The sequence below is a fragment of the Giraffa tippelskirchi genome, chromosome 1, assembly GCF_054371585.1.
Source record: "Giraffa tippelskirchi isolate mGirTip1 chromosome 1, T2T-mGirTip1v1.2.pri, whole genome shotgun sequence".
Classification (NCBI taxonomy): Eukaryota; Metazoa; Chordata; class Mammalia; order Artiodactyla; family Giraffidae; genus Giraffa; species Giraffa tippelskirchi.
The window spans coordinates 1,498,392-1,516,742 of NC_137275.1; the positions used below are offsets into that span (position 1 = coordinate 1,498,392).

Below are 18,351 nucleotides of genomic sequence, written 5' to 3' on the forward strand. Positions count from 1 at the left end.
GAGGGACAACGAGGGATGGGTCACTTATGGCACCTCCTCACGGTGCCTCCGCACTGGGGACTGTTGTGGGCCCAGTTTGCAGATGAAAAAAATGAGTCTCAGGGAGGTGGGTGACCAGCGGTCCACAGGCGCCTTCCTCTCTGGACCACCATCTGCAGGGGTGGGAATGTACCCTCCGACAGGAGCGGACCCTTCCCAAACAGGCAGGGAAGCACCGAGTCCCCGGGGGGAGACGTCCCCAGCGTCCACTCTCTGCCACAGAGCGAGGGACGAGCACGTGGTCAGAAGGCTGTGCCTGCCGGATTTCCATCATTCTACCCCAAAGGACCGCCAGGGAGGCCCCACGCCGGGAGGCAGGGGCACCGCCAGCCACGGACCTGAGCGATGCAGAGCAGACCTGGCCTTCCAGGGGCACCAAGGCCCTCCGCCCACACCCGGGGCCGCCCTTCCCGTGCAGCAGGGCGGCGGCCCCGCCCGTCTCACCCTCCCAGGTGGGCGGAGACGGCCCCAGGAGACATACCAGCCTGGGCCTCTCACCGTGCCAGGGGAGAACAGAGGTAACCCCAGAACACCAGGAGGTGAGGGGAATGTCCCCCAGCCTTGGGGTGGAGAGCAACGAGAGAAGTGGAGAACATGAAGCTCTAGAATGCTTATAAATTTAATTCCACAAAATAAAACTAAAGGATCTATAAATCAAAAGACATCAACAGGGTTTCCCTGATGTCTCAGTGGTAAAGAATCCACCTGCCAATGCAGGAAACACGGGGTGGATCCCTGATCCAGGAAGAGCCCACGAGCCGCAGAACAACTAATTCCGTGTGCACACCTCCTGAGCCTGCGCTCTGAAGCCCGGGGTGGGGGGGCCTCAGCTCCTGAGCCTGCGCTCTGGAGCCCGGGGTGGGGGGGCCTCAGCTCCTGAGCCTGCGCTCTGGAGCCCGGGGTGGGGGGGCCTCAGCTCCTGAGCCTGCGCTCTGGAGCCCGCGGGGGTGTGTGTGGGGCTGCCTCAGCTCCTGAGCCTGCGCTCTGAAGCCCGCGAGACCTAGAGCCTGTGCTCCACAATGAGAGAAGCCACTGCCATGAGAAGCTCTCACACTGCAGCTGGAAAAAGCCCCCGCTCTCCGCAACTAGAGAAAAGCCCACGCAGCAACAAACACCCAGCACAGCCAAAATAAATAATAAATAAATAAATAAAATTAATTTTTTTAAATGACATCAACAAATAAGGCCAAAGGGCAAGTAACAAATTGGGAAAAGCTACTACCTGCAGCAAAGACAGCAGCCAGAAGGAAACCCAACTTCAAAACGGGGAAAAGGCGGGGAGTCTCTCTGCAGAAGAAATAGGGGGAAGCACCCAGAGACACGGAAACCAGAGTATCCGATTCCACTCCGCCTCCCAAGCGAGTCAGGCAGCCTGGGGGTCCCTGCTGCGCTGGGGGTGCGGTCACTGCCGAGGGAGGTGCAGTCCTGCCTTCGCTGGGGCGACTCTACTCCTAAGGGCCGGTTCCATGAGGCAGAGGCAGGATCTTAGGGAGAGAGCCCACAGGCTAACCGCACACAGATAAAACGCGGAAACAATTAGCATAAGTCCTTACGACAGAGTACAATTCTATGAATATTGTGTTTTAATGAATTTTTCAGGTAACAGATCATAAGATAACATTCAGTGAAAAAAATAAAACTGCCCATCATCAGATTTGGAACAGTTTTTATTTCCCTCTTTTACTCTTTTTTATGTTTTCATAAGCTTCTACAATGAAACACAATGGGCCACAATTATAATCAGAAATAAGAAAGAGTCGGTGTTATTTTTTCAAGAAGGCATGTGTACTCAGTTGCTTCAGGCGTGTCCGACTCTTTGCCACTCCATGGACTGGGGCCCACCAGGTTCTTCTGTCCGAGAGAGTCTCCAGGCAAGAATACTGGGGTGGGTCGCCACGCCCTCCTCCAGGGGATCTTGCCCTCTCAGGGATCCAGTCCGAGTCTCCTGTGCCTTCTGCATTGCAGGCAGATCCTTGGCCCCCTTAGCCACTTGGGAAGCCCCTTCAAGGAGGCGGAAGGCTGTAAGCACACTTTAGTAAAGTGTCCACAGAGAAGACGGAGCAGATCTGAGTTAGGGCGAGTTTCCATCTTCTAGACAATGAGCTCTCCCGCTGGCTCGAGGACGTGGAAGGTTCCGGATGAGGAGGTGAGTCTAGACGGACAACAGCAAGCTTTGAAACGTGCTAAGTTTTAAGGTCAATCTTCGAGCACTGAAAGGGTAAGAAAAAGGTGTAGAAAGAGAAGAGCTGAAGGACACGTGGCTCTGGAACATTCTGCCCAGGACTGTGCCAGGGACAGCGTCCCCTGCCCTGGGCAGCAGTGGAACTGGCCTGTGTGCAGCGTGCTGGGGAGACGTGTGCGGGGTCCTCCCAGCCTGGCCCTTGCTCCAGGACCCACCTGCGGGCCTGTGTCTGTCCCCCGGCAGCCCTGCCCTTCCACCCGGAGGCCAGGGGCTGCTCGAGAGGCCGACAACGTCCTGGGTGCTTGGCCCTGAAAGCAGAGGCGTCCCCTGGGTACTTGGCCCTGAAAGCAGAGTGGTGGCCGTGGCTCAGCACACCCTGCTTGAAGGTGGCACAGCGGCCTGAGGCTGCCGCCGTCTCACTCGCATATGGGGCCGCACCCGTGGTCACCCGTCCTGCAGGGCCCACAGGGGCACCTGGTGGACCAGCTGGCCTCACGGGCAACCTGGGACGACGGCTCGTCACGGCTGAGGGATGACCAAGGCGGAGGACGTCGCTGGGCCAGCGGGCTCTCGCTCAGGCGGGTCGAGGGGGACCCCGGCGGGCGCCCTGGGGCCAAGCGGGGTGCCGGCCTCCTTGTGGCTCCGTCTCTCCCTCTGCTGGAGAGAGGGGGTCAGCCGAGGCAGACGCGAGCCTGTTCACAAGAAGCTGCACACCATCAACCGGCACCAGCGACCTCAGCGTCTCAGGTCTAGTGATCTTGCTGAGAGGGTGATCACCTGTGTCCGTCTGTCTGTCCCCTCCACTAGAGTCAGATCGTGCTCTGCGAGGTCGGACCACCTCTCCCGCACCTGGCTCAGTCATCCAGCCACCCGCCTGTGACGTGAATGAATGATGTGCCTGAGGTCGGCACTGCCCGCGGTGGGGACGGGCGCCACCTGCTGACCCAATTCCCAACACAGCGCAGGGCCCCGGGCGCCGCTGTCCAAGGTCCTGCCCACCGGCCCTGATCTCCGCGCCCTGCAGACATCTGCAGGAAACGCTTCCCTGGGAGACGGCCGTGCCTCTCAAGGGCTCCCTGGAGGTGGCTTCCTCTTCTCAGCTAGTTTGCACCAAGCCAGGGGAGGCCTGGGAGCTGCCGGGAGGCGTGAATGAGCAGTGTCTGGGATGGAACACGTCAGAAAAACAGGAGGGGATTCCAGACCTGGACACGGAGCAAGAGAAGGTGGGTGTCAGAGACTGAAAGGTCCACGTAGCTCGTCAAGGAATCTGTGATGGTTTCACATCACCCTTGCAAAAAACGATTCACTCACCAGTCAGCTCTGGGCCACTGAGTCGGAGGCCCCGCGGGAGGACAGTGTCCTGGGGAACAGACAATAATCTGTTCCCCTGGACGTGACGGGCCGGGCTTGGCCCTAAACAAGGGCCTCATCAGAAACAGCTGTTCATTGCAGCGCCATCTGCAGAAGCGAGACTAGAAACGGCAGGGCCTGACTGCACGGCGATCCAGCCACACGGTGGGGACCCACGGGGCCGTCTCTAGAAACTGCCACGGATGGGCCTGTAGCCCAGAGGGTTAGGAAAGCACGGTGGGAAGGGCGAGGTCCTCTGCCAAAGAACGGGAGGGGAAAACACTGTGTGTGCATGTGTGTCTGTGTCTCTGTGTGTCTACGTGTCTGTGTGTGTGTCTGTCTCTGTGTCTCTGTGTGTGTGTGTGTATCTATGTCTGTGTGTGTGTATCTATCTGTGTGTGTATCTATCTCTGTGTGTATCTATCTCTGTGTGTATCTATCTCTGTGTATCTACCTCTGTGTGTATCTACGTCTGTGTGTGTATCTATCTGTGTGTGTGTCTCTATGTCTGTGTCTGTGTGTGTGTGTCTATGTCTCTGTGTGTCTACGTGTCTGTGTGTGTGTGTGTATCTATGTCTGTGTGTATCTATCTGTGTGTGTATCTACCTCTGTGTGTATCTATCTGTGTGTGGGTGTCTATGTCTCTGTGTGTCTCTATGTCTGTGTGTGTGTGTGTGTGTGTCTATGTCTCTCTCTCTCTCTGTGTACATCCTTGCTTCTGTTTTTTATAAGCTGTAAAAAATTTGAAAACCGTAACTTTAGAGCAGGGGGAGAATAAGGAGGAACAGATTTCTCTGGGTATAACTTAGTTTACAGATTTGTCTGGGAACCATGCAAACATTTCACATAATTACAAAGTTAAATGCAAATGGGAATATCTCTACATGTCATGCCAAAAGGAACAAGTTAACCTATTGTGGGTAAGATTTAGGGCATGACTTTACAGACAGAATGATTTCAAGTGACTTGAAAGCAGTCACTCGGCTGTATCTTCTAGAGAGATGTGCCCAAAGGTCAAAAGAGCTGATAAAAACATCTTGGACAACACGTGTCGTGAGGGTGTGGAGAACAGGAGCCTCGCACACCAGGGGATGGAAAATGCCAGTGACCGCACCCTGGGACGCAGAGGGTCCGTGTGAGGCACTAACTCTACTCCTGGAGGACACCCAGAGAATGGACTCGCACGACCGCACACACAGCGACAGCACCCTCGACACCCAGACAGTGGCCACAGCACACGCCCTGGACAGACGAGCCCCTCATGGTCACCCTGGAGGACGAGGCGCCCACGGGAAGGAAGGGCTGACCCTGTGACAACCCTTCACAAGGGTGGACCTTGACAACATGATGCTGAGCAAAAGAAGCCGGGCACAAAAGGTCACACAATGAGTGACTCTGCTCCTATGGAGCGTCCAGAACAGGCGAATTCACGGAGCCAGAGAGTAGATTCCTGGTTGCCAGGGGCTGGGGGGTGATGCCCACTCAGGAAAGGCTGCCATGGAGCAGCAGAGTTCTGCACGGGAAGACAGGAGAGTGGCCCTGACCCCCAGGGGTCCCGCCAGCCCCCTGCCCGCTGCCGGGAGGACCTGCAGCTCTAGGGAGGAGCACCTACAGGGCGTCTGCCCCTGCACCCAGAGACCCCTCCCCTGGTGTCCAGCCTCCTTCCCTGCATGGCTCCCACGGCCGTGGGTGGGGGCCTCCCTACCCCCCAACTCCCGTCGGACACAGTGAAGCCGGGATGGGAGCCTCAGGGTTGGGTTCCGGGGAGAGGACAGAGCGACGGCCACGTGTGGACCCCAGGCTGGGCCCCCAGCACCTCCTTCCTTGAGGCCCAGGATTGGGGGCCATATGGTGGGTGTGGGCCGTGCTGGCTGGATCTACTTCACTCAGTCGAAGCCCAGGCTGTGCAGCGGGGACGGGAGGTGTGTGGGTGCCAGGGCCCCTCCCGCCCAGCCTGCCCACCTCGCCTGCTCAGTAGCCGCAGGGGGAGACAAGGGGACCCCTGGGAATCCCGTCAAGGATCTGCCAGGGGTCGGGGGTCTCGGGATCCCACTGCGGTCCCCAGGGGCCGCACGCCCAGGCTGCTAATTTGTGCAGCTAACTGTGGCCAGGGGAGCAGCCACGCCAGCCAGGGGGTGCCAGGCCCCGGGCAGTGTGCCCACGGAGGGCAGAGGTGCGGAGGGGCTGACCAGGGCCCGGTGCTGCGCCCGCTCGCCGGGAGGCGCCCCTAAGACCAGAAGCAACGAGATTTAGGCCTCTGGGGACACTTCTCGGTAAGACTCAGTGGGGACGTGCACGCAGGAGGGCCTGACGCCGCTAAACCGAGCAGAGGACGAGTCCGGCGGCCGGAGCGGCCCTTACCTGGAGCCCGCCGGGGGCGGGGGCTGCTCCTCCGGGGCCTCCTCCTGCGGACTGGAGCCGTCAGCCCCTCCGCACAGCCTGTCCGCTGCATCCCCCTGGGGCCCTGAGCTGTGTGCCAGGCACTTGTCGGAAGCAGGGGCTTCGGGCTCCGGCCTGCCGGGGGCGTCTTCGGAGGGTGCAGGGTCCGGGGCGCCCGTGGGCAGGGCCTCCAGCGGCCCCGCGGCCGAGCCCTTGGCGCCCACCTTGGCGGAGCGGATGACGCCGCCCGAGCCGCACTTGCCCCGCAGACTCTGGGCGGCCGCGTCCTCCCCGGCGCCCGCGCAGCCCGCGCAGCAGACGCAGGAGTTCAGGAGGCAGTTGGTGGCCGTGGAGCTGAGTCTGTGGGGGCCGCCGGCCGTGCCCTCGGCCGCCGCGGGGACGCCGAGGGCGGAGTCCAGGGAGGCGGGCGACTTGGGGTTGAAGATGACCGTGGCCGACAGCTTCATGCCCCCGGTCCGGTGGGCGATCAGCTCGGCCGTCTCTGCGTGCTCCGCGCCGGCCTCCCAGCCGTCCAGGTGCGGCCGCGAGTCCAGGCAGCTGCAGGAGGTGGGGGCGGCCGCCCGCAGCGCGGCGCCCTCGATGCTGTTGTTGTTGCTGGAGTCCTCCCGCTTGGCCGAAGCCGGCGTGCCGCCCCCCGCCTCTGGGCCCTCCCCCGTCTCCTGGGGGTCGACGCCGCCGCCGGTGCTGCCCGCCCACCCGGACCGGCCGCCCGGGGCCTCGGCCGCGCCCTCCACGTCCTCCATGAAGAACACCCTCCCCTCCTCCTCGTCGCCGGCGGGGGGTAGCTGCGCGCGGCCCGGGGACGCAGGCCCGTGGGGGCTGGCCGCGGGGCCTGGCCTGTGGGCGGGGGACGGGCCGGCGCTGGGAGGGGACAGCAGGGAGGCCATGGCGTCCCCCGCGCTGTGCACCAGGCGGCTGAGCTGCTCCAGCTCCTGGTCGTCGTTCTGCACCGAGCAGGCCAGCTCCGCATCCGCGCGCCTGGGCTCGGCCGGGGCCAGGGCCGGGGGCGCTGGGGCGTCGGCCCGGACGGGCAACTCCACGTCCTGGGAAATGCAGAGGTTCCGCTCCAGCGTGTGCAGCTCCTCCTCGGTCAGGGTCTGCAGCAAATCCCTACAAGGGCCGAGGCAGAAAGGAAGAGTGAGGGTCCCCGAGGTGACCCCCCCACCAGCCCCCAGGCCAAGGGGGCTCGGTCCGGACAAGAGTCCTTCGGAGTGGCTGGCTGATTCTAGAACGCGCTCTTCCTTAAAAATGAGATTCTGAAGCTTCTTGCTGAAAAACAAGAAAGCCCTGATTCTCAGTGATAACTGCATTAGTAAAACCTTCTGCAAGTGAAAAGATATATGTTGGTTTAACTTTAAGGTTTTCATCCTTTGGTTCAACAAATACTCCTGAGCACTGTCTATGTGCCAGGCGCAGGGTGACACACAGGAAGACTGGCATGGTCCCTGCCCGTGTGGGTTCTGTAAGAAAGAAGCAGGTAACAAATACTTATGAGCGAAAAAGGAAATACAATCATGATGGCAGCAGCAGAGGAATGTGCCCCCCTAGAAGGAGGCACCGGACAACCTGGAGACTCCCTGGAGGAAGCGGCACTGAACTGAAGGTGGAGTGGATTTAATGACACCAACTGGATGAGCCCAGCGTGGGTCCTACAGGTCCTATGTCTCAGAACCGCTCAGCTGCGGGTTTTCATAAGCTGAACACACTCTGCAAGCAGCGTTCAGATCAAGAAATACAGCGCTCACCGTGCTCTCAGGAGCCCCCTCATGCCCCCCAGCCCGCTGTCAGTCCCTGCCGTGACCACCCTGCATTCCCTGCAGTGATCACACCTGTTCTGCAGGTAGATGGAGGCCTGCCCTGCTCCCCGGCCTGCCCACTGCACATTCCGGACTACTCCGCGGTCCGCACTGCCCCGAGGCGGGCTCCATCAGCCGGTGCTGGACGTGTGCGGAGGCGCCAGAAGAAACGCCGGACACTCAGTTGAATTGCAACTTCGGATAAACAACAAATACCTTTTCTTTAAAAGAAAGAGTGGCTTTTAAAAAAAATGTTTATCTGTATTTGCTTGTTTGGCTGTGCTGGGTCTTAGTTGCGGCTAACTTTGATCTTCGGTGCAGCATGTGGGATCTTTAGTTGAGACCTGTGGATCTAGTTCCCTGACCAGGGGCCAAATCCAGGCCCCCTGCATTGGAAGCCCCGGAGTCTTAGCCACTGGACCACCAGGGAAGTCCTAACAAACATTTAAAAAGTGTATGAATATTTTTTAGAGTAAGTACGTCCCAAGTGGCCCCCACTGGGGACATATTTACTCTAACAAAGCATTACCGTGTATCTGAAATTCAAGTTTAATCGGACTTTCTGCTGTTTCGCTGTGCCAGCCCTGGCAACCCTCCCTGGTGAGACGTGTGGCCGTTGTAGACCCTTCCGTCTCTCCCGGTGGAAACGCCCAGCAGTTCACCTCTGAAGCCGTTCTACACCCGAGGGGCCCTGGCTGCCAGACCCACATCTCTGAGCCCCTGTCCTGGGGAGCGCGGGGGTGCGTTTCTGCAAGCGAGGGCGCTGAGCGCTGGTGAGGAGCAGGTCCCCGCCCAGAGCCCAGGGGCGCTCGGTCTTCTCGGCTTCCTCCTCTCTGGTGGGTGTGCTGTGGTTCCCCGCTGTGGTTCTAAATCACTTTAGCCCGCTCACTCGGGAGGCCGTGCACCCATTCACGTGCCGACTGACCCCTAGAGATCCTCTCTCAAGTGCCTGGCCAGGACTTCCGCCCATTTTTGCTGGGTAACTCTCCCTACGGATCGACAGGCGTTCGTTCTGTAATTTCAGATCCGAGCTCCTCACTGGGTGCCGTCTCCAGCTCTCAGCCTTCTCACTCTCAATGGTGTCTCTGAACAAACTCAAGTTTCTAATTTCAGTCAAGTTGAATGTGTCACGTTCCTCTCTGTGGTTGGTATTTCTGTGCCCTGTTGAAGGAATCTCTGCCTACTCGAAGAGCACAAAGATGTACTCAGTTTTTCCCTCCGAAAGCGTCGTTTTGCTTTTCACCTTTGTACTTGCAATCAACCTAGAACTGACATGTTCCTGACTGTATTAACTTCCCAGATGGTGCAAGTGGTGAAGAATCCGCCTGCCAATTTAGGAAACGCAAGAGATGCAGGTTCAGTCCCGGGGTTGGGAAGATCCCCTGGAGAAGGAAATGGCAATTCACTCCAGTATTCTTGCCTGGAAAATTCCATGGACAGAGGAGCCTGACGGGCTACGGTTCATGGGGTCACAAAGAGTCGGACACGACTGAGCAAGTGAGCACGTCTGAGTGTATCAGGGATCTTTTTCCTCCTGTGGATATTCACTGGTTCAGCTGTTCACTGGGAAAAGCCAGCCATCCTCCACTGTTTTGCTGTCCCCTTTGTCGTGAGTCACGTGCTGGGCGCTCCAGACCCTCTGCTCTGTCGAAGGCCTGTGCACTCCACCTCTGCCAGCAGGACTACAATTTATGACAGAAAGTGTCTCCAGCTCTGCCCGTTTTTTATGAAGGACACTCAGCAGAAATGCACACGTACGTTCACGAGCTTGGTCACACCAGCACCGTCTGTGGAAACTACCCAAAGGCAACTCAGAGCAGAACAGAGAAATGGTATTCTTCTTTGTCCTTTTTCTCCAGCAATTGTTTTTTCTTGGCTATTCCAGGCCCTCTGCCTTTCTATGTGAATTTTAGAATTAGTTTGTCGATTTCCACAAAAGAAAAAGCCTCCTGGGATTTTGTTTGAGGTTGCATTGAACTCAGAGATTAATTTGAGAATCACTGATAGCCTCTTAATATTGAGTTTCCCACTCCCTGAACATGGAACAGCTATTTACTTAGGTCTTTAAAATTTGGGGTCAAAGATATTTTGTAACTTTCAGTGGAGGTCTCAGACATCTTCAGATTTATGCTTAAGTAATTAATATTTACACTATTGTAAATAATACTTAAATTTTGTATTGTGATAAAATACATGTAACATAAAACTTATCATCTGTGACAGTTCAGTGGTATTCACCAGGGCTTCCCTCATGGCTCAACTGGTAAAGAATCTATCTGCATTGCAGGAGACCTGGGTTCCATCCCTGGGTTGCGAAGATCCCCTGGAGAAGGGAAAGAATACCCACTCCAGTATTCTGGCCTGGAGAATTTCATGGACTGTATAGACCATGGGGTCGCAAAGAGTCGGACACAACTGAGCGGCTTTCACTTTCAGCAGTATTAAATATATTCATATTGCTGTGCATCCATCCCCTAGTACCTTCATCTTAAAACTAAAACTCTGTCCCCGTGAAACATTATCCCCTCCCTCCAGCCCCTGACAACCACCATTTATGCTTTCTGTCTCTATGATCTAGATGACTCGAGGGAACTTATATCACTGGAATCATACACTATCTCTTTGTGACTGGCTTATTTCATTAAGCATGACCACACAGTTCATCCATGTTGTAGCATGTGTTGTAATTTCCTTCCTTCTTAAGACTAAATAATATCCTAGTGTAAGGCTGGACCGCATTGTGCTTATCCATTCATCTGTCAACAGTTGCTTTCACGTCTTAGCTGCAGTGAACGCAAATGTACAACATGCTACTTTCACTTCTCTTGGGTTAAAAAGGCAGAAGACTCCCTAGTCAACACCCCTAAACCAGTCAACACCCCTAAACTAGTCAACACCCCTAAACCAGTCAACACTCCCTAAACTAGTCAACACTCTTAAACCAGTCAACACGCCCTAAACCAGTCAACACTGCGTAAACCAGTCAACACTCCCTAAACCAGTCAACATCCCTAAACCAGTCAACACCCTAGTCAACACCCCTAAACCAGTCAACACCCCTAAACCAGTCAACACCCTAAACTAGTCAATACCCTAGTCAACACCCCTAAACCAGTCAACACTCTTAAACCAGTCAACACCCCTAAACCAGTCAACACCCTAAACCAGTCAACACTCACTAGTAAACACCCCTAAACCAGTCAACACTCCCTAAACCAGTCAACACCCCTAAACCAGTCAACACTCCCTAAACTAGTCAACACCCTCGTCAACGCCCCTAAACTAGTCAACGCCCCTAAACCAGTCAGTTCAGTTCAGTTCAGTCGCTCAGTCATGTCCAACTCTTTCCGACCCCATAAACTGCAGCACGCCAGGCCTCTCTGTCCATCACCAACTCCCGGAGTTTACCCAAACCCAAGTCCATCGAGTCGGTGATGCCATCCAACCATCTCATCCTCTGTCGTCCCTTTCTCCTCCTGCCCCCAATCCTACCCAGCATCAGGGTCTTTTCCAATGACTCAACTCTTCGCATGAGGTGGCCAAAGTATTGGAGTTTCAGCTTCAACATCAGTCCTTCCAATGAACACCCAGGATTGAGCTCCTTTAGGATGGATTGGGTAATTCCTCTCGTCGCCGCCCCTGGCCCCCGGCCAGGCCTAGGCCCTGTCAGCCGCCGCCCCCGGTCCCCGGCCCCCGGCCCGGTCTAGCTCCTGTCGGCCACGCTTCTGCGCGGAGCCGTCACAGCCGCCTCTCTTCTGAACTTCTAGATAGCATATTTAAAAGCAGAGACATTACTTTGCCAACAAAAGTCCGTCTAGTCAAGGCTATGGTTTTTCCAGTGGTCATGTATGGATGTGAGAGTTGGACGGTGAAGAAAGCTGAGCGCCGCAGAATTGATGCTTTTGAACTATGATGTTGGAGAAGACTTGAGAGTCCCTTGGACTGCAAGCAAGGAGATCCAATCAATCCATCCTAAAAGAGATCAATCCTGGGTGTTCATTGGAAGGACTGATGTTGAAGCTGAAACTCCAATACTTTGGCCACCTCATGCAAAGAGTTGACTCATTGGAAAAGACCCTGATGCTGGGAAGGATTGAGGGCAGGAGGAGAAGGGGACAACAGAGGATGAGATGGTTGGATGGCATCACTGACTCGATGGACATGGGTTTGGGTAAACTCCGGGAGTTGGTGATGGACAGGGAGGCCTGGCATGCTTTGATTCATTGGGTTGCAAAGAGTCGGACACGACTGAGCGACTGAACTGAACTGAGGATGGATTGATTGGATCTTCTTGCAGTCCAAGGGACTCTCAAGAATCTTCTCCAACACCACAGTTCAAAAGCATCAATTCTGCAGTGCTCAGCTTTCTTCACCGTCCAACTCTCACATCCATACATGACCACTGGAAATACCATAGCCTTGACAGACTTTTGTCAGCAAAGTAATGTCTCTGCTTTTAAATATGCTATCTAGGTTGGCCATAACCTTCCTTCCAAGGAGTAAGCGTCTTGTAATTTCATGGGTGCAATCACCATCAGTAGTGATTTTGGAGCCCCAAAAAATAAAGTCTGACACTGTTTCCACTGTTTCCCCATCTATTTGCCATGAAGTGATGGGACCAGATGCCATGATCTTAGTTTTCTGAATGTTGAGCTTTAAGCCAACTTTTCCACTCTCCTCTTTCACTTTCATCAAGAGGCTCTTTAGTTCCTCTTCACTTTCTGCCATGAGAGTGGTGTCATCTGCATATCTGAGGTTATTGATATTTCTCCCAGAAATCTTGATTCCACCTTGTGTTTCTTCCAGCCCAGTGTTTCTCATGATGTACTCTGCATATAAGTTAAATAAGCAGGGTGACAATATACAGCCTTGACGTACTCCTTTCCCAATTTGGAACCAGTCTGTTGTTCCATGTCCAGTTCTAACTGTTGCTTCCTGACCTGCATACAGGTTTCTCAAGAGACAGGTCAGATGGTCTGGTATTCCCATCTCTTTCAGAATTTTCCACAGTTTATTGTGATCCACACAGTCAAAGGCTTTGGCATAGTCAATAAAGCAGAAATAGATGTTTTTCTGGAACTCTCTTGCTTTTTCGATGATCCAGTGGATATTGGCAATTTGATCTCTGGTTCCTCTGCCTTTTCTAAAACCAGCTTGAACATCTGGAAGTTCATGGTTCACGTATTGCTGAAGCCTGGCTTGGAGAATTTTGAGCATTACTTTACTAGCATGTGAGATGAGTGCAATTGTGCGGTAGTTTGAGCATTCTTTGATATTGCCTTTCTTTGGGATTGGAACAAAAACTGACCTTTTCCAGTCCTGTGGCCACTGCTGAGTTTTCCAAATTTGCTGGCATATCGAGTGTAGCACTTTCACAGCATCATCTTTCAGGATTTGAAATAGTTCAACTGGAATTCCATCACTTCCACTAGCTTTGTTCGTAGTGATGCTTTCTAAGACCCACTTGACTTCACATTCCAGGATGTCTGGCTCTAGGTGAGTGATCACACCATTGTGATTATCTGGGTCATGAAGATCTTTTTTGAACAGTTCTTCTGTGTATTCTTGCAACCTCTTCTTAATATCTTCTGCTTCTGTTAGGTCCAAACACTCCCTAAACCAGTCAACACCCCTAAACCAGTCAACACCCTAGTCAACACCCCTAAACCAGTCAACACCCTTAAACCAGTCAAAACCCCCTAAACTAGTCAACACCCCTAAACCAGTCAACACCCCCTAAACCAGTCAACACCTCTAAACTAGTCAACACCCTTAAACCAGTCAACACCCTAAACTAGTCAATACCCCCAAACCAGTCAATACCTCTAAACCAGTCAACACCCCTAAACCAGTCAACACCCTAGTCAAAACCCCTAAACCAGTCAATACTCCCTAGTCAACATCCCTAAACCAGTCAACACCCTTAAACCAGTCAAAACCCCCTAAACTAGTCAACACCCCTAAACCAGTCAACACCCTTAAACCAGGCAACACCCCCTAAACCAGTCAACACCCTAGTCAACACCCCTGAACCAGTCAACACCCTTAAACCAGTCAACACCCTAAACCAGTCAACACTCCCTAGTCAACACCCCTAAACCAGTCAACACTCCCTAAACTAGTCAACACCCTTGTCAACACCCCTAAACCAGTCAACACCCCTAAACCAGTCAACACCCCTAAACTAGTCAACACCCTAGTCAACACCCCTAAACCAGTCAATACCCCTAAACCAGTCAACACCCCCTAAACCAGTCAACACCCCCTAAACCAGTCAACACCCTAGTCAACACCCCTAAACCAGTCAACACCCTAAATCAGTCAACACTCCCCAAACTAGTCAACACCCTTAAATCAATCAACACCTTAAACCAGCCAACACCCTAAACCAGTCAATACCCCAAACTACTCAACACCCCTAAACCAGTCAACACCCTAAACTAGTCAACACCCCTAAACCAGTCAACACCCCCTAAACCAGTCAACACCTCTAAACTAGTCAACACCCTAGTCAACACCCCCAAACTAGTCAACACCCTTAAACAAGTCAACACCCCTAAACCAGTCAACATCCCCTAGTCAACACCCTAGTCAACAACCCTAAACTAGTTGACACCCTTAAACCAGTCTATACCCTGAACTAGTCAACACCCCAAGCTAGTCGATACCCCCTAGTCAACACCCCTAAACTAGTCAACACCCCTAAACTAGTCAACATCTCCTAAACTAATTAACACCCCTAAACTAGTCAATACCCCTAAACTAGTCAACATCCCCTAACTAATCAACACACGCCTAAACCAGTCAAAGAACTAGTAGAAGGCCCAGGCCCGGGCCCCAGTCCAGCACGTGGGGGGCAGCCTGGCCTGGGGGACGCCGTGTGTGGCCCTGTCCGCCCCGCACCAGCCCGTTTCATAGTCGCTCCGTCACAGAGATGTTCCTGTGAGAAACCAGAAGGGCGCCTGGCGTCCACGCCGTCAGCCAGGGCGGCTGCTGTCTTGGGACAGGACGTTTGTGTGAGAGTCTTAAGGCTACTGGCCTAGAACAAGAATCTGTTCTGTGGGGGAGAAAGGGGTGGGGGTGAGAGGGAGCTCGGAACAGTGGAGCCAACAGTGAAGGCGCCAGCACCCCCGAGGGGAACGGAGGTCAACACCCGGGCTTTCAGTGAATAGAAGGCAAAGAATCAGCTTCACAGAGAAGTGCAAAGGCAACCACCCTCTGCAGCTGTGCCCCGAGGAAACACATACCCTGGAGCTATCGGGAGGGCGAACCAAGACCAGACTCGTCCAGAGAGGTCACTGCCAGCCCTGGACCAGTCGCAGCCCCAAGGGGCTCAGGGGCACCCACTGCCCTCCCCCTCACCTGATTTTCCGCAGCAGCGTGTGGAAGGGCCGGAACAGCTCGGACATGTCCTCCACCTTGCGGTCCAGGTTCAGGGGTCCGTCCGCATAGACCACGAGGCCGCTGCATCCAAGACACAAAGCCAGCCCGGCTTCAGCCCTGTGGCCGCGGGGCCAGCCCAGACCACTCCTGCACGCGCTCCCCTCTGCGCTTGAGTTGTAAATAAGTTAGGAATAAGTAGTGAAGGTTACCCAGATTTCATGCCTTTTCAAAGCTGGTCAGCCTGTGTTCGTTTGTGGGATGATAAAATAATCATAAAACATGTCTGCACACTTCTCTGCTGCCATCAGATAAATCAGCATCAAGATTTGTTGCTAAATCTACCTCCTTGAAAGTAGAAACACTGGTGTGCTAAGTCGCTTCAGTCGTGTTCAGACCCTTTGCGACCCTACGGACTGTAGCCCACCGGGTTCCTCTGTCCATAGGATTCTCCAGGCAGGAATACTGGAGTGGGTTGCCATGCCCCCCTCCAGGGGATCTTCCTGACCCAGGGATCGAACCCAAGTCTCCTGCCTTGCAGGCAACTTCTTTACCGCCGAGCCACCAGGGAAACACCGGATTTGTATTTAAATATAACACAGACACAGGGTCTGTGAGAACTTGCTCTGAAACCACCTACTCCAAGAAACAGGAATTGGGACTGAGGCCCAGCCAGCCCTCCCACCAGCCCGGGAGCCCTGACCCCAGGGTCGGCCCCTCGGAGGTGGAGAGGGGGTCCTTCGGGGACACTGCATAGACAGGGCAAGACTTTCCAGATGGTGGTGGTTCAATTAATGGTGTTCGGGGAACAATTTCCCAAGATAGAACCTTGACTTCGTGGGTAAATGTGCTGGTCACAGCATAAAGGCAGAGTGAAAACAGGCAGAAAAAAAGGCGGGTTTGGGGAATCCAGGGTTAGTTGCTCTGTGGCATGTAAGGTCTTAATTCCCCTGCATTGAAAGGGGGATTCTTAACCTCTGGGCCACCAGGGAAGTCCCAAGAGTATCATTTTTAACCAATCCTTAAATTCTGGATAGGACTTCCCTGGTGGCTTAGTTGGTAAAGAATCCGCCTACAATGCATGAGGCCCAGGTTTGATCCCTGGGGGTGGGAAGATCCCCTGGAGAAGGGAATGGCAACCCCCTCCAGTCCTCTTGCCTGGAGAATCCCATGGACAGAGGAGTCTGCGGGCTACAGTGCATGGGATCGCAAACAGTTGGACAGGACTGATTGAACACTTTCACACTTTAATTCTGGATACATATCTCTGTACCCAATTTTTATGATTAAAAATAAAACTTCAGTGAAAAAGCTTTATAAATGCGTGTTTTGTGTCCTGCTACGTCAACACAATGAAATTCTGCAGGAATTCGCTGTGCTACCACCTGCCAGGCACCAAGGACTTGTGAGCGACGTTGGGGGAGGACACTGCTCCGTGACACAGGCCGAGGGGGGGGGACACAAAAGTGAGCCCGATCCCACTTAATGAAACATCCGAGTCGGAAAACCTACAGAGAGCTGGGAGGATGCGGTGGAGGTGGCGGCTGAGGGGTCAGTGATATCTTTTCAGAGATGCTGCTGCTGCTACTAAGTCGCATCAGTTGTGTCCGACTCTGTGCGACCCCATAGACGGCCACCCACCAGGCTCCTCCGTCCCTGGGATTCTCCAGGCAAGAATACTGGAGTGGGTTGCCATTTCCTTCTCCAGTGCATGAGAGTGAAAAGTGAAAGTGAAGTCGCTCAGTCGTGTCCGACTCTTCGCGAGCCCATGGACTGCAGCCTCCCAGGCTCCTCCGTCCATGGGATTTTCCAGGCAAGAGTACTGGAGTGGGGTGCCATTGCCTTCTCTATTTCAGAGATGACGATCACTGAAATCAGTGGTGATGGTTGTACAACCCAGGAGCACGCGCTTCTGTTTAACACCCTCGCTTTTATCTTAGACAGGCAGGCTACCTAAGGGCCTCCTTCGAGGTTTAGAACAGGTTCCCTCTAAGACGGTGGAAGCTGATGAGAGTTTCCCGAGAGGGTCTGGCTTCCCCCAAGATCACCGTCGAGACCTCGCAGAGGGAAGGCAGCTCAGGGGCCCACGGAGGCCAGGAAAAGCGAGGTGCGGGCCACGTCCCGAGCCCAAGGGAAGCCGCAGGTGCGGCGGGGGCGGACGCTATGCATCCCAAGGCGGCTGCTCAGGCTTCTCTGAAGCCCTGGGCACCAGCCACCCCCTCCTGCCCATCTTCCAAGGTCTTCATCGCCTAGGTCCTCCCTGCACTCCAGGGCACGTGGGGCTCTTTGCTCGAGTCCCAGGTATTGGCGTCTGCCCAGCTCACTCCCCACCAGTCCTGCATGTGGCACATGACCTGTCTAGGCCCCTGTGGTCCAGTCTATGGACACCCCTATGTCCCAGAGGCTGGCCCCCCCTGTGGCATGGCCACCACCCACAGGGCCGGGCCCTGGGAACTGTTCACCCCCTCCCCCCGCGGGTTCTCCCCGAGGCCTGTGCCTGGACCGGTCCTGGCCCGCGTGTCCATGCCACACTCCCCAGGCCAGTCCACCAATGGCCACACCTACCAGCAGCCTCTGCTCCTGGCACCCCAGGTGCCCCTGGCCCCTCACCTGGCGGGAGGGCAGGGGGGTCTCCATCTGGGTGTCCAGGTGCGGGTGAGCAGCCGTGGACCAAACCCAGAACACCTGGGCTCTGACCTTGGCTCCGAGAGTCTCTGAGACGCCCAGCACGTGACCAAGCGCTTCCCGCCTCCAAGTCCTTAGGCCTAAATCCATGTGCTGCCCTGCCATCTCCGAGGCCGAGAGCCCGCAGGCCTGACCTAGAGCGCCCCAGCCCTCACTGCTGTGCTCCCACCCCTATCACCAGGCCCCCTGCTCTTCAGCCCACCGGCCCCGCCTCCCAGCCAGCCCTCGAATGGTCCGGACAAGCTCATCACGTCCTCCCCAGGAACCGGGGCGCCTCGCCGCTCGTCCCTGGAAAGCTGGCTCCCACAGCCCCCGCTGGCCCCTGTGCTTGAGCGTGGGGTCCTCCTCCCCGCACTGGGAGTGCCCGAGGCTGTCACGCTCACCTGTCCCCTCATCGAGGCTGGGGGTCCCTCCCGCAGCAGGGTGAGGGGTTGCAGCTGGGACCCCTGGCTCCTTGTCTGCTGGGACAAGGGTAGGCCCGCCTGGTGACTGCTCCGGGCGGGGGAACGGCCACCTTCG

General features: G+C 55.2%; 1 protein-coding gene across 8 annotated transcripts in view; it reads right to left on the reverse strand.

Moving 5' to 3' along the window:
• Positions 1 to 18,351, reverse strand: part of ZFYVE28 (zinc finger FYVE-type containing 28) — a 99,098-nt gene that overhangs the window by 22,577 nt on the left and 58,170 nt on the right. For 3 of the 8 annotated variants that reach the window (XM_081579412.1, XM_081579440.1, XM_081579401.1), the window contains exons 7-9: positions 15,130 to 15,231; positions 5,933 to 7,081; positions 1,600 to 3,423 (exon numbers count right to left, since the gene is read on the reverse strand). In XM_081579412.1, coding sequence (XP_081435538.1) covers positions 3,318 to 3,423; positions 5,933 to 7,081; positions 15,130 to 15,231 — 1,357 coding nt within the window. In that variant the 3' untranslated portion in view covers positions 1,600 to 3,317. Of the gene's footprint in view, positions 1 to 1,599; positions 3,424 to 3,532; positions 4,304 to 5,932; positions 7,082 to 15,129; positions 15,232 to 18,351 lie in introns of those variants that run through there. The other 5 variants (XM_081579390.1, XM_081579384.1, XR_014079343.1 and 2 more) reach the window with 4 other exon arrangements.